Below are 25,906 nucleotides of genomic sequence, written 5' to 3'. Positions count from 1 at the left end.
ACAAGCGATTCTTTGAGTTCAGTCGGCGAGTCGCCGCCCCCAAAAAGGTCGAAAACGTCGAAACGTAAAGATGAAGATATGATGGATAAATTTTTAGCTATTTTAGAAAAAGTTAAGAGTTCGGATAAACCTAAAATAACGTTTAACACGAATGTAGTACCGGAGTTCGACCCTTTGTCGAAAGACCAATCTATTTTAACATGGATCAATAAAGTGGAGGAGTGTGCCGAAATATATGGTTGGGAAGAAAGGGAAATCATACACTACTCATTGCCTAAATTAACCGGCGTAGCCAGAACATGGTATCAGGGTTTAACTTCGATACTACATACGTGGCCGGAATGGAAAAAGAAATTAATAGAATCTTTCCCATGCTACTTCGGGTAACGATCTTAATCACAAGCAGATCTCAGAAGTGATGACTGAAGATGTTGGAATTAATAAATACGTCATGGACATCACTGTCAACGGATCTACGGTGAGTAGCCATATAGACATGGGTAGTCAGTGTTCACTTATTAGGGAAAGTGAGGTCAAATGCTTAAATCTCCAAATGACACCGCGGGATAAATTACCCACCCTTAGGGGTATAGGAGGCAACCTAGTTAGCCCTCTTGGAGTAGTGGTCGCCACGGTTGAAGTTCAAGGCGTAGCCGCGACAATAGATCTTTATGTTGTAAAGAATTATGTACTAATGCACCCTGTTCTTTTAGGCCATTCCTTCACTGAAAGACCAGACATCTTGATAATTAAGACCCCAGAGGAAATTAAATTTCAAAGGATCGTCCCAAATAAAAATTCGTTAGTGGCTAATCATGATTGTGAAATCCCTAGCAATACAATGCGCGCAGTGCAAATTTCCACTGGTTGTCCTATGCTAGATTGTGTAGTATATGTAAAAGGTACGTTATGCGGCCCAGACGGTAAAGAGTATTTACTAAGAGAGTTATTTACTCCCGGGACAGTACGAAATCAAGCTTGGTCGTGGGGCTATTCTTATTCATAATATTACACCACCTAAACCCTTAAGTATCGTTGCAGGCACGCTTTTGACTAGATCTGTAGAACAAAACAAGGTTTCAGCAGATAATATTAAAAATTCATTCAGTGTTGTTTTCGATAAAACAACAATGGATACCTCTGTGACTTATAATCCAAAGTTAGATTTAGACAGCGGCAAGCTTTGAAAGAGTTATTGGCGAGATTTAGTGACTGTTTTTCTAGTGGATTACATGATTTGGGTTTTACAAAGGTACATGAAATGACCATAGAAGTAACTGATGGCGATCCCGTCGTATATCGCCCTTATCGCATGTCGCAGGCTGAAAGACTAATGGTAAGTAATATGATTAAGGAAATGTTAGACAACCAAACAGTAAGAGAGTCGTCATCGCCGTATGCAAGCCCTATCATCATAGTACAGAAGAAAACAGGTGATAAACGTTTATGCGTTGACTATAGGGCTTTGAATAGAAAAACAAAAAAAGATCACTATCCGATGCCTCGAGTAGAAGACCAGCTGGACCTATTGGCAGAGGACCATAAATAAGATACTGTTGGAAGCCAAAATTAAGTATGCCATTGTCTACATGGACGATATATTGATTCCATCAAAGAACTTCGAGGAAGGTTTACAGAGACTGGAAGAAGTATTACAGCTGTTAAAACAAGATAGGGGAACGAGCTTTACCAGCAAAACATTCCAGGACTTCGTTAAATCATACGGCATTAATCATATTAAAAATGCTGTTGCGACTCCTAGAGCAAACGGTCAAGTCGAAAGGTTCAACAGAACAATTTTAGACGCGCTAGCTACATGCAGTCATGGCGAAGACGAGAAGTGCTGGGATGATCATGTTGAAGATATACAGGTCGGTATAAACACAACTAAAAACAAAACCACGCAAAAGAGCCCCTCTGAATTATTATTCGGCTTTAATGTAACCAGCAAGACAGAAGGTAAGTTAAGTGATATAATTAGCGATACAATTAATAGGATTCCGGTAGAAGAATAAGATGTGCTTAGGAAAGAGACAGGAGAGAAAATAAAAGAGCAACAGGTAAGAGACGCAGTTATCTACAATAAACATAGAAAGGCGGCAACACAATATAAAGAAGGTAATTTAGTTAGAGTCGAAAGGCAAGTACCTCACAATGATAACTCACAAAAACTTGTATCAAAATATCAAGGTCCCTACCGCATCATGGTAAAAATGCTCAATAACGACAGATTTCTGATTGAAGACACACCTTTGACACGAAAACATGGCCGGAAATACGAACCCGTCGTGTCTGTTGATAAAATCCAGCCATGGATGAATTACTGTAGAAATTATGAATCTGAATCTGAATCTAATACTGAAAAAGAAGATTAATGTAAATGTCTGGTTGTGTCTTCGAACAGAAATTACTTAATATTATAAACCATTATACATTATGTTAAACTTAACAAGCGTAATTATAAGTATTTATGTTTCTCATTAATTTTATTTGCTTATTCATTTTTGATACTAATAAAAGATTGATTAAGAAATGTATTTATTCACTTAATTATTTTTTTTTAGCTATAATATTCATTAATTAGGACTTACAAGATGATAAATGTAAATTCAAAACTTTATTCGATGAATGCATTAATTTTATTCGCGTAGTTTAATTTCTTGATTATTGTTAAAAACCTATGAATTAAATTAAAAAAAAATATATAAAAGAAAAAAAATGTTATATATATATATTTATATATATACACACTTTATTTTGTAACTTAAGTGTAACTTACAAATAAGTATTAGTGATTATATTGAAATTAATGTATTAAAACCAAGCGAAGGGACTCGCTTAAGGTAGGATGGCCGAGCTGTTAGGTTTCCGTAGAATTATATGTCTACTAATTAACTGTTATATGTACTTTCAATTTTAAGTGTTCTTTTTGATTCTTATTTAATAAAAAGATGGTCAATTGATGTCGACCAATCAGGGAGCTCGAGCAATCGCAGACGTCGACCAATCACGGCCGACCAACTGGGGGAAAAGGTCGGTAGGGGGGGTACGACGACTGCGGTCGAGCCGGGCATTCAGTCTTGAGATTTTGGAGTGATTACTAAAAAGTGTTATTAAGTTAAGAAAAGTGAATAAATAGTGAATTTGTTATTGTGCACTACGACGTTTTACTTCGACACTGGCCTGAACCTTACAAAAGGTAAAGTCTCACACCCAGATGGGAGATATGGGCCGAATGTAATTTTTATAAAAATCCTTAATCTATACTAATATTATAAAGCTGAAGAGTTTGTTTGTTTGATTGAACACGCTAATCTCAGGAACTACTGGTCCGATTTGAAAAATTATTTCAGTGTTTCCATTTATCAAGGAAGGCTATAGGCTATATATTATTTCCGTTTTCCTACGGGAACGGGAACCACGCGGATAAAACCGCGCGGCGTCAGCTAGTTACTCATAAATTGAAAATGTTTAATTGAAGTTTCTTATGAGAAAATATAGCTAAATAATGCAGTTTAAGATTCAATGTATAGAAAATAGCGATTTCTAAGTATAGAAAGATTTATGGGCATTTTAGTGGACGGCGGGTATACTCTCCCGGAGTCCTACTAACAAACCAGTCCTCGTTTAGGTAATTCATTGGTAATTTATTTTTTGTATCAGCAGGCTATTTCACTAACTTTGACATATTTTAGTAGACATATACGATATTGAGATTCCATGTAACAAATGTTATCCGGTGCCTAGTAGGTAGATAACATTTCACACTTGATATGATATTTTTTTTAATAGGTTGTTAATAAAGACCAAATTAGTGAATAGGCCAGCTGTTTGAAATAAAGAAGATAGCAGTTGCAATATAAAAATGTAAATATTCGAAGTTGTAAATGTTAAAAGGGCCCTTCACTTTCAAACGCCGTCTGCACGCATGCAATACGGTGAATATATTCAGCACATTTACACGAGACATCAGAATAATTTACTGGATCGAAGTACCTACTGCAGTGATCTTTATACTATATCTATAAATAAATAAATTAATGAATATATTTAAACAATACACAGATTACTATCTAGCCTGTGTTGTAGATACTAAGATAGCTGATATGTTTTTCAATACTTTCCAAGGATGTTCTACATTCTACAATTTCGCGGAGTTTCTTCTTTCTTCCTAAATGTACCTAATATGAGTAGAGGGGAATTTGTCATTTATTCTATTATTATTGATTCCTTGAAAAGTTTCGGGAAATGAACGTATAAGTTCCACGTGGCGTCTGATCAATACGGCAGTCGGGACGCCGACCGGCCGGCGCGGCATGGCGTGTCACCCCAAACACAGCTGATCCTACCACCCCTCCCCACAGCTGGTTCGTTCACCCTTCACCCCCGCAATTCTTTATACCCTCGCGTACTTTCGATCTCGGAGAATACAGCCGGCAAGGGAATACAGACGGCCCCTCGACACGCGCGAAAGGAAATCGCAATTTTCTGCTAATATAATTGCCAGTATGCCATTCCACAAACACGAAAATCCAGTTGGCAATGGACCAATTGCGAATATTAATTTGACAACGAACTAAAATGAATTCGAGTAAAAGCTATGGCACATTTAAAGATAATACATCGTACAAAGCTTATCAATCTACATCCGCAGAAGTCAAGGACGGTTACACTGTACAACAACAGCTGCAGTACAGAAAATATCTAGAGAAACTCAAAAATGAATTCGACGAGCGATGGTGTGAGAAGTCAAAATCAAAAATGGTTTTCTCGGAACTAGAACGTGTGCGAACTTTAGGTACTGGGGCGTTTGGGAGAGTTGTCCTTCTGAAACATTCGAAGACCAACAAATACTACGCAATGAAAATCCTGGAGAAAGAGAAAATCATCAAATTGAAGCAAGTGGAACACACCCTCTATGAAAAACAAATACTCGAAGCGATTCGATTTCCTTTTACCGTGTCGATGGAATTTAGTTTTAAAGATAACAGTTACATTTATTTTATAATGCCGTTTGTACCTGGAGGGGAAATGTTCAGTCATCTACGAAAAATGGGCAAGTTTGAGGAGCCTATCGCAAAATTCTATGCTAGCCAAGTTGTATTGGCGTTAGAATATCTTCATTTCTGCGAACTTGTTTATCGAGATTTAAAACCAGAAAATATATTGATCGACAAGAATGGATATCTCAAAATAACCGACTTCGGGTTTTGCAAAAAAATAACCGGCAGAACATGGACTTTATGTGGAACACCAGAATATTTAGCTCCTGAATTAATTTTAAGCAAAGGTTATGGATTTTCGGTTGACTGGTGGTCTTTCGGTGTGTTACTGTATGAAATGAATGCAGGCTATCCTCCCTTTTACGCCAATGATCCAATGAAAACTTACGAGAAAATTGTGTCAGGGAAATATCGTTGCCCGTCAAATTTCAACGGAGATCTGAGAGATCTTGTGAGGAACACTCTTCAAGTTGACATCAGTAAACGTTTTGGAGTAATGAAAAATGGAGTACTGGATTTCAAAAATCACAAATGGTTTAAAGGCGTGGAGTGGGAAGCTATACTGAATTGTCGATGGCCTCCGCCGTTTACTCCCAAGTTTAAACATCCCGGGGACACTACTAACTTCGAGCGTTATGATGAAGAACCGATACTGCCATCTTCATATTGCCGATTTGAATCGGAATTCATTGATTTTTAACAACATATAAGACAATATACAATAATAAACGTTTTTCCGTTACTTATTATCTTTAAATTTTTAAATTCGTATTCATAACGAAAACAAACAATAAGAAGGGTCTCGTAAACGCAACATCCGTTTCGAAAGTCGTAAATCTAACAGTTTGTTTTTATCTTTGACACCATATTTGCATCCGATTCAAAATGGAGATAAAGCACGTGCGAGAGACTCCATCACTCCAGTCACGGCATGCGCCGGCGCATAGAGGGGACTTCACAGTGAGGGCACACGACATAATGTCTATTTTTAGATTATAACGCAATGGACGTAGACAAAAGGTCCATCACTTATCTGTAATACTAAATATATTATGAATGAACTAATTAAAACTTTAGAACACGCCAAAATTATTCTTAACTAGCTAACATCAGATTTTAACGAGAAATGTAATATTTATTTATGGAGATTTGAAAATCATACCGTTAATCCATGGACATTGAAAAATTAACGACAACTAGAAAAGACAATTACTCAAATGCTTGGAATACCAAATTCTCTCAGGCAGAAAGGTTCTTTGTACTTACAGATGTCAAACAGATCACAGTTAATAATAATAATAGATCTATAATGAACTCTACGCGTGAGAATAACGAACTAAATCTAATACACACATGAAACGGTTTAGAGGAATAGTCTAAATACAATCATGTGCGACCTAAATGCTTTACGTGCTGCCAGTTTTAGCAATGGCTAATGAAACATCAACTGTATGTTTAAACTTTTATAGCGATCTAACGGTGTTCGCAACCAAATGGTTTTAATAATAGCTTCAAGTTTCATATAAATTATTAATTACGGTGCAATGGTGCGGAAACTGACCTCAATAGGTCTCAGTATAAAGTAAAGCTGTTTTACTATTATGTTTAAAATCTTGATCAAGACTGATGTAGACAAGATGATTTATAGGCTATTTATTGACACTAGTATAGAAACTATCGCCATTTTAAAAATTTTGCTCATTCTTGAAGGCGGAGTGAAGCATTTCCTGCATTAAGTTACAAATGCGTATAATTCAATGTATCCGCATATAGCTTAGGAGTAATGCCTTTAAACAATAGCGATCTCGCGGTCAGGCAAGCAAGGGTTCATGCAAAAGCCAACCGAGTGGAAAATGAAGGAAGCGAAGTTCCGTCTCACGTATCTATGACGGGACATCCTCTCGGTGAGCTTGCTTTTTTGTAACTGGAATACATTTACTTAATCTCTTATTTCTTACATATAAAAATAGACTGTTTGTTGTCGCTGTATGCATCTATAAAAAATGGCGTGACTGAGTTGGATGATTATTTTTCTATTTTGTTTACTATTGAGAATGTTTAAAAAAATTCGAAAAAATTTAAAATATTGAAATTGGTAACGTGTTCCTTACGTGTCCCGCGAAATGCATATGCCATCGTAAAATTGCAAATACCGTTAATTTATAATCTATCTCGCGAGATTGTAAACTGTCGATAAATTGTGAACCGCAACAATATAACGTGTTATTTTTGGTAACAAATTTTTGTAAGAAACTATTTGTACGTTCACATATAAAAAATACCTAACATAACCTAACTATTGGTTTCTGAACCACTCAAGTTCCGGTTCTTAGGAGTATGAATGGAGTTCACAATCTATCGACAGTTTACAATCTTGCGAGATAGATTATAAACTAGCGGTATTTACAATTTGATGATGACATATTACAGGCGATAGTCTCCACTTAGCATCAGATGGAGCATCTGCTCGGTCAGTCAATTATTACAATAAAAAAAATATAATATAAAAGCAAGACCTAACATTCACCTTCCAAAGTAACTGTACAGCCAACTGTGATGTGGGCGTGCTTATTTACGAGGAGCCGTTTGAATAATTTACACACCCTTGAAATATAAATCAGAGTAACGAATGCTTCATTACTTTGAAACTTCTACGGTTACTCAAACATGAAATATGCTTTGAAATGGACCTTTTAGAGGTAAAGCTCAGAGGGACTTGTGCTATAAAGTTCCACAAGTCTACAGGAGCCATGTTTATTCACGTAGGCGTATAACGAGTCGGTACATTTACCTAACATTTAACTAAGACTTTGGATAATATATAATACTAGCGGACCCCCGCGACTTCGTCCGCGTGAAACTCGATGTAAACTTTCAACTACCCCTACCCAACTCTACCCCTACCCTACCCCTACCCAACCCCTACCTTTTCCTGATTTTTTTTGCTATAAACCTCACGGAGCCCGAGACCTTTCCAACGAATGCAAAACCGTGGAAATCGGTTCGTGCGTTCTGGAGTTATAGCGTCAGGAAGGAAAACCCGACTTATTTTTATATAGTTGATTTTTTGCAATTTATTTATACCAGTTCTATTATAAGTATAAATTAATAAATAATCATTTATTTTATATTCTTTATTTCAAATATCCATACAAAGTTACTCATTTTACATTTTAAAAGTATGCATTACAAACAAAAAATACTTAATCAGTAAATACTCTCTCTTAAAAAAGCCTTGACCACGGGAGCCTGAATATGGGGAAAAGAATTTTCCAAATTAGTCTCACGTCTTCGAGAAATTGGGTAAAAAAAGGAAATAAATAATTCAGACTAAGAAGAACCTCATTCTTTTTTGAATTTGGTTAAAAATAGATTCAACTCATATGGGAAGTAATCTCAGAAGGCTCGTTATAAAAAGTAAGTGCAATTAAAATCGTAAAACGGAACCGATCAGAGGATTGCTCAACAACTGTGAACATAAAAGGGCTATGAAAGCCGAACACGCTTGGAAAGCTATCGGGTCGGGTTATAGTTAGATAGACCACCAAGATCGGGAAGCCGGTCGATGTGTTAATAGGGTTATGAGTATGTAGTAGTATCTTAATATTATTAAAATCAATTTACGAATTCGGTAATAAATATAGCGAGTCTGAGACAAGGCAGTGACGGCCTTTTTCGGTTTTTGACCGAAAACCTATGTCACACATACCATACATACCTAATTTTTGAAAGGCTGAAAGTTTGTAAGCCTATGCTCCTATAGGTAAGTATGTCAATTTTAGAGTTAGTGGTGGCTTTGGGAAGTAGCAGGTTTCAAGGATCCAGGCCTGCAACCGTCCGTGTATAGATAAACCAGGCACTAAGTATCGTGGCAACTCTTTAAAAAGAAACATTATCGAAGATCAGAGTTAAGGGTCATAAGCAAAGGGTGTCTGGCGACTTCGATTTTATGTCAATACACCAAGCAGAAGAAATTTATACAAAAAGTTATAACAAAAATTACATAATATTCGAGTGGTAGCATAGGATTTTACAAGGTTATAACTGCAAACATAGTAAATAACTTATCAGAAAAATACTTGACATGAAGACATCGAGTGCAATCAATCACAAAGCTATTGAGTTGTTGATAGATACGAATCACGAGTGTATCATTGAGATCGGAATGATTGCGTGTGTGAAATATTAGACTTCCTGTGATGTCACAATACAGATGTGAATGTAAAATTACACTCGTAACATCGCTGTAAATCAACTAGATTTAAGGATGGATGTAATAAAGTTGAAGTCAAAGTCTAAATTCATTTATTTCAATTAAGCTTAGTTTACAAGCACTTTTGAAACATCAGGTAATTATACAGATAAAACGGATAAGTAGTTGAAATTTTAAAATTAAAATTTACGAGGGTTCCAACTTCAAAACGCGCCTTAATCCGAGAAGAGTCCACAACATACTCAACTCAGAGTGTCTCAGAGCCTTAGATAGATGTCAGTTACTCAATCTCGCAGCACCGATGAAAGCATCGGAAAAGTATTATTATAGAAAATATTTGACACAGATAGAGTTATAGTTTGAAATATCACACTTCCCACTAATTAAGTTATATTGATGAAATATAATAAATATTAAACAAAATGCATAACATAAAACTAAAGTTATAGCTTTAAATGTTAACTTACGTAACTTAAAAAGTACCACTTATATCATTAATAATTTTATAAAGAAGCACAATACCGTTTGCAATGAGTAAAATGTAATGCTTCATACTTAAAATTTATAAATTGATATTTTACACATCAACGAACACAAATAGTTTATAAATGGCCTTGTAACGAAATAAAAAGATTTCCATAACAGAATTCAATATCAAAGTTTTGGAGATAATAAAGTGTTCGACATGGTGTAAAGAAAATGAATACAAACTGCATTGTTACTTTCATTCAAGCAACCCTGCAAAGTATCAAAGTAACATGCAGTTGTTAACGTATAATGTGGGTCACTGGCGATGCAAAGGCTTGCACTAGGCGATGGAGTGAAAACGCAAAGGGCGAGATAAGTGGGCCGGGTATAATGGTACACGTATCCGTATTGATCTAGATCTATTTGCCGACGGATTTCATCGACTTGAATTATGTGAGTCGAAGAACGATAAAATCAGAAACTAGTTATACCTACGAGTACTAATAGTAGATACTATCAACCCACCTGAGTAAAAGAGCATAAACAAATTGATGATTAGATTTCTATTAATAAATATATATTAATAGAATAACGCTTTAAGTGAAACTCAATGAAGCTCCCCAATTCAACGAAATTTTTCCGACATGTTCAACAATCATTTCAGCCAATCAGCCAATCAGCCAATTTAACACTCTAATACACGTAAACATGACATTTCCCAGAAGTCACCCAGTCGAATAGTCAGTGTAACAAAACTCAGAAGTAGTATTTTTTTATGTTAGACAGACAGACACGGTGGAGAACTTTGCTTTAACGAAGACATAAAACGTCTCACAGGAATAAACAGCGCAAGTAGAAAACATATTGAATACACTCATCAGCGAAAATGCAATTAGTTGTCTATGGTAGTTAAATGAATGGATTACATATTCTATTAATGTTTAAGATACTTCAGTGCACTAGATTATACTCGTGATTGCATGGAAAGTGACAACTATTAATGCATGTATTGTAGTTGTTTATAGTTAGTTCATTTAACTGATGAATGCCCCATCAATATGAATCTATTAGTTTTTATTCTTATGTCTTTGTTTACTCATTTAGCCAGCCAAGTGTTAATCACTTTCACATGGTTTTCACGACCAACAAAAAAATCTCGCAGAACATCACTAACAAGATATCTAATAAACGTTAACTTTAACTTTACATACGTCAAAAACATTTAAATTCTATAGGACACGAGACTTCGCTGACGCCAGGGAAGGATACTGCTTGCATACTAATTTTTTATAAGGCTTGATGATATAACTTGAACATATGAGAAAGACTCCAAGCAAGAAAGCTTATGTGATACTTCACAGCCTATTGCCATTGGTCGGGTTAACATCATCAATATTCTAAGGACCATACCTGAATATGAGGCGAATAAAGAGTGACGCGCCTATTGTTTAACCTAGCCTCGCTATAATATGGCATCGTCCATTGTAGCCTCGAAAAATTTGCATTGAGGTTATAATATATTCTGGTCCTCGTAACGTCATCCCTTTGCTAATGTCTCGTATGAAAGCTTCCGGAGCCGTTAAATGGAAAATGAAAAGGGTTTAATTTGGTTTCGCCGACCTTCGACCGGTGTTAAAAATACAGGAGGCTCTGCGCGCAGGAACTCTATAATGGGTTATATTTAATTCAAAGGGAGTTCTCAGAGGAAGCGTGAAACTAGGCTGAAAATATAATAACATTGTTAAGTGTGTCAGCCATTCTTAATGAAGGAAAACTCACATCATGTCAAGGTTTTGCGCCTTGGTCCCATTCTTTGATTTAAACGGATAAGAGAAACCATACGAAGAAACAAACGACCTTTTCATAAGCTACAAGGCATGGCAACCCGATAAGACGGATTAACGAAAGCCGCATGACACCGGATATGCTTCTAACATAACCGGCATAGAAACAAAGAAATTTCTTTATATTATAGAATCTACTCAGCGTTTAGTGGTTCATCCGAAGTGGGATTACAAAACTTGTGAAATGTAAGATTTTCTTTTGTTACAAGTGTGATTTATTATTGTGCAAATGTATTCTGTCTCGTTACCTATTTACAGCTAAACCGAAGAAAAGATTTGGTAGAGATAAGTTGGAACTTGGGGCAGAACATGGACTTCTTTTTATCCAGGAAATACTCATGGTTCCCGCGGAATTTGTTAAAAACAGAGTCCCAGGCATCCTATAGTTTTCCATAAAATTATCTGGAATGCCCTTCCTGCTTCCATTTGCATTATCATCACAGTGACGTTATATTCAAGCCAAGAATAAATAAGCACCTTTTAGGCAAACCTTCCATTAAGGGCGTGATTTCAGGCAAGAGTAAAGTATTATAATATCATAAATAGATGATTACGAGTATGACGTATATGTTAAAAACATGACATTTTTGGGTAAAAAAGGATAATAGGCGCATATTCCGTTACAAGCCAAATATACTGTTTGGGTTTGACGTTAAACGATACGACATTATCCACAAAATGTTTACTTTTTCTGGCGCACACCCACTGGCCGCGTGTACAAAAAACAGGTTTCGGATACCTGCGCGGTGTCACGAACTCAATGGGAATTGTCTCTCATCATTTCAATGGGGCGCCATGGTATTTTAAATGGAATATACGCACTTCGGTCATTTTGTTTCAAAAATACTCCAACGAGATTATTTTAAACTTTTTTTATTACATCTAATTTACTAGTATCGACTAGTATACGAATACTTACTGTTCTAGCTCAAGGATTTAATGTTTTAACTTGAATGACAAATGTTGTACCGTTACCAGTTTTAATTGAAGAAAATTGTTAAATTAAAATTGCAATAAGCTTAATACTTATAATGCCAGTTTTTGGAATTTCAGACGACAGATCGTGGTTAATGAAACTTAATTGATTGAGGACCCAGTTTCTTTGACCTTACCATTTTGCTTATATTTTGTTTCTTTAAGTTATATACTACTACTGCTACTACTCTGATACTGATTCTGATTTTAAAAACGGAATTTGTGTTTTCTAATAAAGTATTCATATATATAAATAGGTACGTATGTTGGTAGATCCGCGTTTTTCTCAATAATATCTGTTTTAATTTGAGTTATTTCTTATCATGAGTATTTGACTAATTTATTATATTTTTACAATTTGACATACACATAAATTAAATATTTCATTATTTTCATTACTTAAGAATTTCAGTATTGGTATAGTTATGGTAAATTTTATTTTATTTTAAAACAAATTAACATGCAGCATGTAAAAATAATTGGAACATTTAAATTAAATTACTTATTGTTTAAATATTTGCACGCCTAATTCGTGGCAAAACATGTTTGGACCATTGTATTTATTGTATCTGTTGTTACCCATGTCTTAGCAAATAAATTATTATTATTATTATTATTATTATAAAAAAATAATATCTGTTTTAATTTGAGTTATTTCTTATCATGAGTATTTAAATAATTTAAATGCGATTCGAGTTTTTTCTATAACTTGTGCAAGTGCTAATTTGTGTTTCTATCTATCTATGTAACTGTGAATCTCATAGAATTGCAAGTGCTTAATGCAGTTAAGTATTGGATTTTCTATCCATATTTCAACCTCATAGAATGTTATAATATACTCAGAAGCACAAATATCCGCCCATTTTTGTATACTCGCGCATATTAAAGTGGGCGGATAATTGTGCCTCTGAGTATATATAGTTGTACGTTGTTTTGTGTTTCAACACAACAATGTGTTACCTATCTATCCCACAGAAGGCTGTGGTTGTGCAAGTGCTGTTTTAGATAAAATGCGGGTATGTTTATTTTACGCCAACAATGCTGGTGTGACAGTCCCCTTACATCCGGTGTGACGGTCGGCCGAGCACGCTTATGCACCTGTCTCGTGCGCTTTTCTATAGAAAAGCCATGAAACGGTAACTAGTTAGTTAAATAGTTTGAACGAGGATGACTAACGCCACTTGTATTCTATTTCACACATAGTTCATTAGTTGGATGAAACTTTTAATGAACTGCTCTGCAAATTCTACTGCTATGTAGTATAGGTTTTATACATACTTAATTTGAATATTTTGACCTAAATTAAGTTTTGTTCATTGTATTATCACCACAAAGTAGTTAAAGTAATCCAGGAAAATCGAATAGTAAGTACAAATGCGATTGTGACTCTGTATGTATGGCTTCTACGTGTAACTCAACTTATCACTATAAAGTTTTGCTAACAGGTTGGTATGACTACAGAAAAAAGTACATGGTATTTACCTCATGTAAACTGAACCAGGAAAAACGTAAACGCAAGCAACAGAGTATGGGCATGCAAATCCCTACCTATAAGTAGACCTGTTCATACTAATTTCCAACAACACTGAACGTATTTTCACACAATTCAATAATTCAATTCGCGGCGACCAAGGACATACCTATCTCGTGAAGAGAAATGGACATAATTTCAACCAATGGCGGTGGAGTAGTCCTAAGCGTCCAAACGCAAGATACCGATATTTCCGGTAGCGGTAGTAGCGTAATTGTCTATTTGTCTATTTATCTTGACGATATACGTCGTTTGGTAGTATGTTAAGGCCTCTAGAGCAACATAATATTTACATTTTAATTTAATTCACTGAAATCGTACGTATGTGACAAAAAAGCTACCCGCAATACAGTCAAATTTCTATCTGATAGTAACAGTTGGCATCCAGCGGCTACCTGCCCGCCCGCTTGATATCCCGCTTGATATCCTCCCGATGGATGCTGGCGGCTTGAGATCGTTGTGGTTGGAGGTCCATGCAAGAGGCCTATCTCCAGCAGTGGACGTCTATCGGCTGATAAGGTAAGGTAAGGTAAGTCATCGAACAGTTACACAAAATTATATAATGATTTATTTATTTTGTTATCATCCGCGAAAAGTCGACGAACCCATGCGACAACAAGTCAAGTCTTTGCAATTTTGCAAAATCTTTGCAATTGCACGTTGTAGAGTCAACATCTCCTGAGGATGCTCCGGTTTCGGGGTGAAACGTACGTGGAGAGTATTTTGTCGGACCTGGGTGACGTTGTCGCATGGGTTCGTCGACTTTTCGCGGATGATAGCAAAATAAATAAATCATTATATAATCATGATGAACTTCCGCAAAGTAACGCCTGCTTCTATCCAATAGTTACACAAAAATTTCGATCCAATAAATCATTATCGGCAGAAAGAAATTGGAAAAGTAGCTTCGCGATATCGCGTGAATATATATCGTTCGGATGTTTCCCGTCGCTACTCGTAGATTAGATACATCACGCTATCAGTGAACATGATTGACCGTCTGCGAATCGTGATAGGTATCATTTTACTTTCCCTACGTTTCTCTTATTGCACGCCACCCTCACGTCCAATCAGTATAATATTTATGGGACTAGCGGACCCGGTCAAGCTTCGTTTTGACATAAGTGCACTTATTCTCTATCCCTACTCTACCCTTCTATACCTACGCTACCCCTACCCTACCCCTACCGCTTGATTCTTAAACTTTGTATGGGAAATAGAAAAGGGCAGTTTTTAGGGTTCTCCCGGAAATTATTTGATTTTTTCTCACCTTTTAAACCTTCCTTATACCTCCACGAACATTTCAAGACCAAGATAAGATAAATCCGTTAAGCCGTTCTCGAGTTTTAGCGAGACTAACGAACAGCAATTCATTTTTATATATATAGATTATTACGAATATTAAAAACCGTGATAGGCCAGTGGATATGACCTCTGCTATTGTTTCGGAGGTAGTAGATTCGCCTCCGGTCTGGCTCATGCACCTCCAACCATTCAGTTATGTGCATTTTTGCTTCAAACGGTGAAGGAAAAACAATGTGAGGAAACTTTGCCAGAGAATTTGCTTAAAATGCTCTACATGTATATGTGAAGTCTGCCACTCTCTCTCTCTGATAGGAGACTCGTGCTCAACAGTGAGCCAATTATAGGTTAATTGATGATGATGATTACTTATATTACCTACAAGGTATTGTATTCAAATTACTTTGTTTCTAGTATTCAGATTACGAAGTTATCAATTTGTGCGTTTGTCTACTTTACTCCCGTTTCAGTTCGGACTCTACTAAGGCAATAAACTTAGCAGATGCTCCTAAAATATAATGATTATTTACAATATTAATTAATTACGTAAATACCTAGATTCTGCGTTCCGAACCGGTCTTAATTGAATTTAGTTTTTTTTTATTACGCCAGCTAAGTAATGCTTTTCTGTTATGTGTTGGTATACAGTGCCTAGGTAACAAAACATTGTTAAAAGTCTCAGTAAAACTAAACAGTAGACTTTTAACGTAAACAACTTTAACAGTAAACCAATAAAAATAGTATTTTTGTTGATCGTGTTATGATTTGTCTTAAACAAAAAATAAACAAAACATTACCAAACTGTTTATTATCTATCTCTCGAACAGAGACGAGTTGAGAAAAAAAAAAAACATTCCCACTTGTAGCACTCGAGTCGTAATCAAACTGAGACGAGCACTGTTTTAACAACTACCGCCGATGACGTGCGTTATGAGATAGTGCAGCTGCTTAGGGCGGTTACAGACTAGCGTTTTATACGCGCGTATGAGCTCGTTTTATAAAGCGCATTTTGGCATACGCTCAACTCGTGCGAGTGTTGATACGCTTCTAAGCTCGTATAAGCGAGAGCCGCGAGAGACGCCTTCCAGAGATACCACCGGTTCGAGCATTTTTTTTGTTTTATTTTTCGTGTTGAGTAAGTGCCGATGGCTCCATGTTGGACCACTACGGCGTCACCGGGGGATTTTGGCGAGCGCAGAAGCCTGATGAGACCCGAAGGCTGAAATAAAGATAGAGGACATAATGACTCTCTAAGGGCGTCTCCTATGAGACTCGGACCTCGACTTAGGATCCCATTCGGGAGGGTGTAACCGTGATCTGAGTGAATCAGTCCGGACGCCCCCGAGATCGTGAGTTAGAAAACCCACGTACGGGTGACGTTAGATATCGGGGAAAGTTCGAGCTGGAACGCGCGTGAAATTTAGCGCGTACGCTATAAAAAATATGCCAGTGTGAACACGTCCTAAGTTTACCAAGTAATGCAACAGTATGCATAGATTTAATACGATGCCCTTACATTACAAATCAATCTTAATTAATTACTGCCACTTCAACAACTATCTATGTAAACGGTTTTATTAATTTCACTGCGATTTTATGTGGCGCATTGCGGAGAGCTCGGTATGAGTATGTTTTAGGATACCGAAAGAATGTCGTTAGATTCAACCCGTGCGTGATCTTTATATATTTTAGATACTTTGAGGATAACTGCCTCGTAAGCTTTAGTTAACGAAGGTCCTGAAGGCAAGTCCTAATTCAGGCTGAGGATGAGAAGGATGATATAGGTGCCTACCTATAAGCGGCCAATACAAGTCGATTCCCACCAGGTCATATTTTAAAAATCCATTTAAACATATTCATTAATGTAATGATTATAAATGAATGGATATATTAAACAAAAAACCGGAGTTTCTACCAAGCGGCATGAATTTTCTTTTCTTTGGGACGGCTTACCTTCGTCAAAATTCCATCCTTCGCCGCTGCAACCTACTGAGCATTATAAATTATGTAGCAAATATATAGAAGTATATGTTTCCATATACCTAATGTTAAACAGTTGTATGTATATCTGTTATTAATATAAATCTGGCTAAAACATTATCAAGCATTTGCATACTCGTTGTCAGGAGATAGGATTGCAAACTCTACAGGCATAAGTGCTGAAGTGTAAAACATACAAAATGGACTTGTAGTTTAAGTGGTGGCGGAGGCTATAGAGAGGAGAATATGCAATGATGATGCATTCACTATATTTTTATAGACTTAAGCTCTATTGCAAAGTCTTTGCAATTTATGAATGTTATTTAAACGGGTACATACAACGATGAAACGACGAGATTTTTACTGTCGATATTTCGACCCAGTTGCATGGATCGTTTTAGGTTTCAAACTAGCCAGCGAGTGGAACCCGGTGGTAGAATTGTGCAAACCAAGAGGGCGCCGCGATACGCATAATAACAAAAGCGATGTCGTGAGTGTGGTTTGCCTAAACAGCCAAAAACGCGAGGTTGTTGAAAAAAGAAAAAGAACAAGAAAGAGGGTAGATCGATTCTGCCCCAAACAGCTGACTTCACTTCTCATCTCGCAACTTCAGTCCCGTCGTGACCACGATCCATGCAACTGGGTCGAAATATCGACAATAAAAATCTCGTCGTTTCATCGTGGTATGTACCCGTTTAAATAACATTCATAATGAACAACCACGAAATAAGTTTAAAATCTTTGCAATTTATTATTAACTTCTTGAGTGTATGCTACTGGTGGGTCTTGGTGGCGTTGTCGCTTAGATTCGTCTGTTTTGTGGTATCACAAATTCTACTGCTAATTAAAGGCCCATTAATAAAGATTTTATAATAGAGAAGAGATATGTCACTAGCACGTCGAAACTGAGGTGAACAAAAGCGGCTAATTGACCGCATTTCATTCAGTCGCATAGTAAACAACGAAAGTTATTTAAACAAATAATATCTACCTAAATACATACGAAATACACATACAGTGTCGAGTTGTATGTTTCGGAACTTTAATAACCGTATATTACGTATAAATATATACATATAATGGAATTAAACACAGAATGGGGATGATGACTAGGTTTGAATATATTGATTTTTATGATACATTCGGCTAAATAAGGTCAAGGTTAACTAATTTATACATAAAACGCAAAGATTGACTGGAATTAAACACAGAATGGGGATGATGACTAGGTTTGAATATATTGATTTTTATGATACATTCGACTAAATAAGGTCAAGGTTAACTAATTTATACATTAATCGCAAAGATTGTCTGGATATTTGCAAAATAAATAAGATTATAAAATTTAAAAACCTATTAATTTTTTTTATCATAATTAGATAAAAATTCATACAGTTTTAGCTTCCTTACATTAAATGTGACATTTTTCAATAAATGAACTATAAACATAAACGCACAAATGACCTTTAAATCCCTGTAGCTCCGAAAGTAATGATCGCAGATACCCTGTTACTTTTACAAAATTGCTTTGCTATTAGTATACTCTTAATTTATATACAATTTAAAAAACTGTCATCATCCCTATTGTGCATACGTTCAGTGGAATAGGTAAATTCGGCACACTTTTTGTAGTGATTTTGTACATGTAACATGTATTTAAAATGTTGTTGCCTTTTAAGAACTTCCAAACAACATGGTTTTGCCTCCTGTATCCAGCGGCTCCCTGCAAAATGCTTAATATCCTCGGTCCATCCAATGAGGAGTAAGGCCGAGGCCCCATTAGTGCGTTGCGCTGCGTTGCGTCGCGTCATCGCAACGGAACAACGCATTGTATGCCACACCTGTGTTGCGTTGACGCTGCGCCAACGCAACGCAAGAGGGTATGCACGCCGACGCAGCTGCGTCTCAGTTCAGCCTTTGCAATGGATAGATACAAACGTGTTCTTTTGTTGCTTTTATTACGGCACCGCCGAAATAAACGTAGAAATCATAGAAGATTCTGGATATCTCCTTTGATAGCATTAAGAAATAGTGATGGTCAGTTTTTTATGCAGGAATATAGGGAGTTGTTATTAGATGAAAATACATTTTTTAATTTTTTTAGAATGAGTGTGGCCAGCTTTAATAATTTGGTTGAAACCTTAAAACCACATATAAAAAAGCAATATACCAAATTCAGGAACCCTTTAGAACCAATTGAAATGATTGGTATTACATTGAGGTAAGTAATTCAAATATCATAATACTCGTAATGTTAATCAGTTATTAATTTATTATCTTTAAAAACAGTTTAATTTAAGTATTACTATTAGGTAACAAAGCAAAGTTATAATCTTCTTCTTGACTATCATCAGTAAAATTATTAATCGTAGTGTTGGTTGAGTAGGTAGCTTCGAATTCATCTGTTCGATACGATGATGGCGATGGTGACTGGGCATGTTGTCCAGTTTGATATCCGCGTGACTGCAATGGTGTTGCTTGATACTGTTGTCCAGTTTGATATCCGCGTGACTGCAATGGTGTTGCTTGATACTGTTGTCCAGTTTGATATCCGCGTGACTGCCATGTTGTTGATTGAGTCTGTTCCCCGAACCGAATTTCGGTAATGATATTTATAACTTTGCTTTGGAATGTCAAAGTTTGTAATTCCGTAAAGCTGTCCAAAGAAGGCAAAATTCCTTTGAAAAATGATAAGTGGCGGTTTTCTTTCTCTTGCAACGCTTTTAATGCTTGCGCCTCGAAATCATCTATTGCTTGGTTTGATCTCTTACGGCTTGCAGGCACGTAGCGAGAAGGACCTGGGGGTAACGAGGACATTTCTTTTGTAGGAAATGGAGAAGATGATGCTGTGTTTTCATTTCGTTCCGTTTCTTCAGACACCATTTCAAGGCTACTATCAGTTTTATTTTGGGCAACTTTCATCAAAAACAGCAACTGATTGTAATAATGATATTTCTTCAATTGTTTTGCCCCTGATCCAGACGAACTGTTTTCTTTTATTTTTTTTACGTATCGAAAAAAGTTGTCCTTCACGCTTCTCCATTTTTTCACAACCTCGTTACCTGCAAAGAAAGAAAAAAATGTGTAAGTACCTAACTTGTCTACACTGACCAATCTAAATGGGCCACCCTGTTTATTTTTTTGTGTTTCTATTTCAGGTACTTAGGCAGCGGAAATTCGATAAACGACTTGCATTTCAAATTTAAACGTGGAAGAGCAACAATTTCTAGAACTATTTCGTCAGTTTGTCAAGCTATATGGAAATATGTTCGACCACTGTACATAGAAGAGATCACAGTAGAAAAACTACAAAATATTGCATTAGATTTTGATCTCAAAGCTAACTTTCCTCATTGCTTCGGGGCAATTGATGGGAAACATATACGTTTAATAAAACCAGACAAAAGTGGCTCTCTGTTTTATAATTATAAAAAATATTTTTCAATTGTTTTGCTGGCGGTTGTTGACTCAAATTATAAGTTTGTTTTTGTCGACGTGGGTGCATATGGTAAGGAAAGTGATTCTACTATTTTTAGAAATTCGACACTGTACAAGATTTTAATGAGAAATGAATTACCATTGCCTGATCCTCAACCACTTGGAAATGATCATAATAACGAGCCACCCATCCCTTATGTACTCGTCGGTGATGAAGCTTTTGGTTTAAGTAAGCATGTTATGCGCCCATACGGCGGATCCAATCTCAATGTGAAACAAAGAGTTTATAATTATCGCCTTAGCAGAGCACGTAGATACGTGGAATGTGCATTTGGGATCATGGCAAATAAATGGCGCATTTTACATAGGCCAATTGATACGTCATATGATTTAACTATTAATATTGCGAAAGCATGTTGTGTTTTACACAATTTTGTTATACAACACGATGGGTTAAAACAACAAGACAATATGGCAATAAGTAGGTTCTCACAATTGAGACCCCATAGCAATGAAGAATCATTAGCCGAAAATTTTATCAGAGATCAATTTGCTAATTACTTTATGAGTCCAGAAGGGGCTTTACCATGGCAGTTGAAAAAGATATAAATTAACTTATGTATTGAATTTACAAATAATATAATAAATAACAACTCACCAATTTTGTTCTTTTTTTGGTCCTCAAACTCCTCGTAATCTTGAAATATTTTTTTACAAACAGCTACCCATTCATTCGCTTTACGAAATTTATCACTGTAATGTTCGTGTGATTTATCCCATATAATGGGTCTTTCTTGGACCAAGGATATGAGAAAATCTATATCAATATCCTGCTCACTCATGGTAAAATAGAAAATGTCGTTACGCTCGTCTAGCTTTCTCCTCTAGCAGTGCATCACTGTCCGTCGTCGCAGCGGAGCTCCGACAACGCAGCGCATCACCCTCCCTCCCGCTATAGTCTCTTGTCCGTCGATCCGTTGAAACGTCGCGCGCGACGACGCAACGGTCTAATGGGGCATGTCATAAAAAATGTATGGAAAACGACGCAGCGACGACGCTGCGACGACGCAACGCAGCGCAACGCACTAATGGGGCCTCGCTCTAATGGTCCTTGCAACTAGGTACTTAAAATATAATTCAAATTGGGAAGGTACTTACTCTAATCTAACATTCCGCTTTATTTGAGGTACTAGTAGACGTGCAATTTCACCCGCGTGGTTCCCGTTACCGTAAGAATACGGGGATAAAATATAGCCTACAGCCTTCCTCGATAAATGGGCTATCTAAACGCTGAAAGAATTTTTCAAATCGGACCAGTAGTTCCTAAGATTAGCGCGTTCACACAAACAAACTCTTTAGCTCTATAATATTAGTATAGAACTAAATAAAAGGAAAAAGAAGACTCCTGCAGCAGTACTAAATTGATACAACCGCTTGGAACTATTCAAATATGAACAAGTTTATGGTCTAAATTCTTAAATGGTCCGTGGGTAGGTATTTTCATATTTTAGTGCCAGCTGGTGGAGTTATGCAAAAGTAAATAAAACCATTTTAAGCGCCGCATTTTTATAGCTCCCACCATAACAATAAACGCCGAATATAGCCCGTGAATACGAGCTTTTGTTTTTCTTACGCCTTTGTGAAGACCAGCACGTATCGGAGCGAAGGAGGGCGAACTTAGGCGCACAATGTTCACTTTGTTTGCTCAATTAGTTTTTTTATTTTAAATTTTCATATTTATAAAATTCAGCAGGCGATAAGTCAACATAGTTATTCTCGCCAAACTACAGTTATTCGCAGAAAACTAGTGAACCACAGTGATCATTGGGGAGAAACAGTTAAAAAGTTATACACTGCGAAACACAGTGATCCACTGAAAAACACAGTGGAACAATGAGGTGAATCAAACTGAGTTGATTAAGTTTATTAAAATAAAAAACTTTGACACTGACTAAGAAAAATTACTAGAACTTTATAAATTTCAACTAGAATCCCTTTTATTATTGGGCTATCAGGATCATCATCAATATCAACCCATATTCGACTCACTGCTAAGCTCAAGTCTCCTCTGAGAATGTGAGGGGTTAGGCCAATAGTCCACTATGCTGGCCCAATGTGGATTGGCAGACTTCACACATGCAGAGAATTAAGAAAATTCTCTGGTATGCAGGTCTCCTCATGATGTTTTCCTGTTATTAATGTTTAACAAATTAACATGTGATATTAATGCACACAACTGAGAAGTTGTGGAATTCCCTGACCAGATGCGAACCCACATTGGGCTATTTCAGTATTAATTAATTGTAAGTATATATGTATTACAGTATTTTAGGAAGAAACAAAGTTTATTTATGTACATATCCCATTCTTTTTATAATATTTGTAGTTAAAAATTATATAAATACAACTCATTCATTTTAAAATTCAATATATAATCTAGAATTTTGGATCAGTCTACACAACGTTTTGTTGGTAGATAAAGTGACATACCTCACAATTGATTCCCAAGGCACACAATTAATAAAGCCTTATTTAAAATGTTTATATTATAAAGATAAAATATGATATCATCTGTTACAATTGGAAATTAGGTCTGATAACATGGCATCATTTTTAAATCAAATTATATCTTGTTTACATATTGATATTACTTAGTTTGTAAACATACAACCAATACAATTTATTAGGATTATAAGTTTTTAAAATTAATAGTGACAAATGATTGTATAGAAGCAGGTGTTATTTTGTGGCAATTCATTGTAACAATGAATTACCTACTATAAAAAAATTTAGGTAACATTTAGGCATTTATTAAGGCTGGTTATTGGTTATTTATAGTTTTTGAATGTTAAAGTCAATTTAATGTGTAACAGAAATTATTATGTTATATGTATCTTACATATAAACAACTAAATATTCAGTTATCCAGTGATAGCTACCTTGCTAACTTAACTTGCTTAACTGTCAAAGCGAAGCTTGGCTGGGTTTGCTTGTATCTTATAGGTATACAGGTTATAGAGTAGGTTGTATTGCATTGATAACAAAAATAATTACCCATGTTGGGATGGTAGCCTAATTAATATGGGAGTGCCAGACAACAGCTAATGGATTTGTTACTAACTACCAATGATAATTTTATACTATAGATAGGTTATGAATGCAATTGTACTAATATTATAAAAAAATGCGGTCTTATATTTTTAAATATTTTAAAAACCGTTCACAAAATCTAATGTGTGACATTTGTGTTTTTAAGGGTTTCACCGGCTTCACCACGATGCTTGTAAATACTCATTATGTATTTATTCTTTATTCTGTGATTGCACTTTTAAACCTTCTACCACACTTTCCTTTGGTAGGAGCATGAGCTTACAAATAATCAGCCTTCATAAAAATAGGTAAGTATCACTCTAACAGACTCCTGTTCTATATGGAAAAGTCAACCCCTTCAGTAAAACCATCAAACTGTTTATGTAAACAGAAATTAAAAAAAAACCAGCAACACTTCATTACTCCAGACTTACAAGAGCCCTTGACAACAGCATTTATACATGTATACAAGGCACTCTGAAATGTATCCCCCTATCTCTGCTATTCCAATAAGATAAAAAAGAAGTAAAGCCGCAATAACATGTATCTTTACTATCTGTATAGCCTCCCCTTTGATCCTGTCCTGAAGGGTGTTAAAAGCCTCTTTCAGGTATACTTTTTAATATAAGGGGTGGTTTCAGACGGGTAATTAATTTTTTAGTACAACTTGGAACTTGGAAAATCTGTAATAAAAAATCATCCATTTTCATTTGACATTATCATTTAATGAAAATGGATGATTTTTTTCATTTTATTTTTTTTTAGATAAAAATGGTGATATTAAGGCCATAGTTCAGACTTCTAACAGAAAACATAAAAGTTAATCAGTATATAATATTTCAAATTTCAAAAATTGATCTTATTTTTTTTTTATATGAAAGGCTCGCGCTTGACTACAATTATGCTTGATGGAAAACTTTAAATGCGGTTTAAGTTAGAGCGCGTTTAACTTTAGTTCCATAAGGCAGAAGTTTTACTTTAGCTCCTAGTATGTATTAAAAAATCAGTTCATACAGAGAATATATTGCAACACTGATTATAGAATGTGTTAAAGGTACATCATTGCTTTTAGGTTCACAATAATTGTTTAACCTTTGCCCGGTTGCACATGAATTTAGAAAGTTCGATCAAAAGTTAATGGACTCAGTTTATTTTAGATAAGTCACAGTCACAGATAAAACCAATATATTATGTGCAAGTTATACTGCAAATACGATTTGGAACTCAATTTACTGTATGTATAGTAGGAAAAATGTGTAAAAATGAATGATTCACGGCCGGTAGCCGTTACCGTGAAGTTATGAACTTTATCTTTTCCGATCGATGTGACAACCACGCCGGGCGACCGAGACGCTTAGTGCCGGTAAATAAACAAAAATAACAGCAACCAACACTCCATAACGGTTACGAGATCACATAAAACACATATAAAACCTCGTGTTGAGCTAAAATCGCATACAAATGCAACCCGATTTATTTATAAATTCAAACTTACCAGCCACAACTGTATCACTCAAATCATATTTCACTGGTTTCGGGAACTCCCGCAATTTACGACCGCTCAATTTTAATTCACCACTCAAATAAGCATCCTCCAAAATTCTTTCTAGTGATTTTGTTAACTGACTATGAATATTACTATGCCCGTTCATATTTACACTCACATTTGGCCCCAACACGGCCATAATCATACAAAACCGAAACAAAACTGACAAATTATTGTCGTGAAGTTGTCTGTACGTCCATGTCTGACATTTTGTTGACAGTAACAGGTTATAAATATTATTTTCAATTTGGATCATCACTCACTTCGTATTTGTTCTATAAAACTAAATGTCTGTGGTTGTAATATTAAGGCTACGGTCCACTTGGTAATTGGGGACTTTCTTGCGAGCGATGCAATCGAAAACTTTAGTATTTTTATAAAACTTTACTTTTTATAAAGCGTTCCTCGATCGATGTCCGAATTCTGCCAGCTTCAATGGGTTTTTGCATCTCGTTCACGGCGCATTAACGCGGACGCGTCCACAGTCATACTTTTTCTTATTCACACAAAATGTTA

The 25,906-nt window shown here is 35.9% G+C and overlaps 3 protein-coding genes across 6 annotated transcripts in view; 1 reads left to right on the top strand and 2 right to left on the bottom strand.

Moving 5' to 3' along the window:
* Positions 1–25,558, bottom strand: part of LOC112058593 (leucine-rich repeat and calponin homology domain-containing protein) — a 111,052-nt gene extending 85,494 nt beyond the window's left edge. For all 4 annotated transcript variants that reach the window (XR_008252412.1, XR_008252413.1, XM_052891257.1 and 1 more), the window contains exon 1: positions 25,340–25,558. Coding sequence is in view for 2 of the 4 variants with exons in the window: in XM_052891257.1 (XP_052747217.1) it covers positions 25,340–25,535 (196 nt within the window). In the remaining 2 variants the exon portion in view is untranslated. The remainder of the gene's footprint in view (positions 1–25,339) is intronic.
* Positions 4,393–6,086, top strand: LOC112058524 (cAMP-dependent protein kinase catalytic subunit alpha-like). Its single transcript, XM_024099411.2, has one exon. The coding sequence runs from the start codon at positions 4,582–4,584 to the stop codon at positions 5,701–5,703; it is 1,122 nt and encodes a 373-aa protein (XP_023955179.1). The 5' UTR covers positions 4,393–4,581; the 3' UTR covers positions 5,704–6,086.
* LOC128199892 (uncharacterized) lies at positions 19,083–21,857 on the bottom strand. The gene is made up of 2 exons (XM_052891263.1): positions 21,413–21,857; positions 19,083–20,378 (listed from the first exon to the last, which is right to left on the bottom strand). The coding sequence occupies exons 1-2, from the start codon at positions 21,594–21,596 to the stop codon at positions 19,612–19,614; spliced, it is 951 nt and encodes a 316-aa protein (XP_052747223.1). The 5' UTR covers positions 21,597–21,857; the 3' UTR covers positions 19,083–19,611.
* Positions 25,559–25,906: the final 348 nt, after the last annotated feature.

This window comes from Bicyclus anynana, chromosome 3, assembly GCF_947172395.1.
Source record: "Bicyclus anynana chromosome 3, ilBicAnyn1.1, whole genome shotgun sequence".
In the NCBI taxonomy this organism is placed as follows: Eukaryota; Metazoa; Arthropoda; class Insecta; order Lepidoptera; family Nymphalidae; genus Bicyclus; species Bicyclus anynana.
The sequence above is the reverse complement of the archived record's forward strand: the minus strand, read 5'-3'. Positions and strand labels throughout refer to the sequence as shown.

Excerpts from the sequence above, each read along its gene's own strand:
- LOC112058524 (XM_024099411.2), top strand. The coding sequence starts at position 4,582 with ATGAATTCGAGTAAAAGCTATGGCACATTTAAAGATAATACATCGTAC.
- LOC128199892 (XM_052891263.1), bottom strand. The coding sequence starts at position 21,596 with ATGAGTGAGCAGGATATTGATATAGATTTTCTCATATCCTTGGTCCAA. Across the intron at positions 20,379-21,412 it reads CCAAAAAAAGAACAAAATTG|GTAACGAGGTTGTGAAAAAA; the intron begins GTGAGTTGTTAT and ends CTTTCTTTGCAG.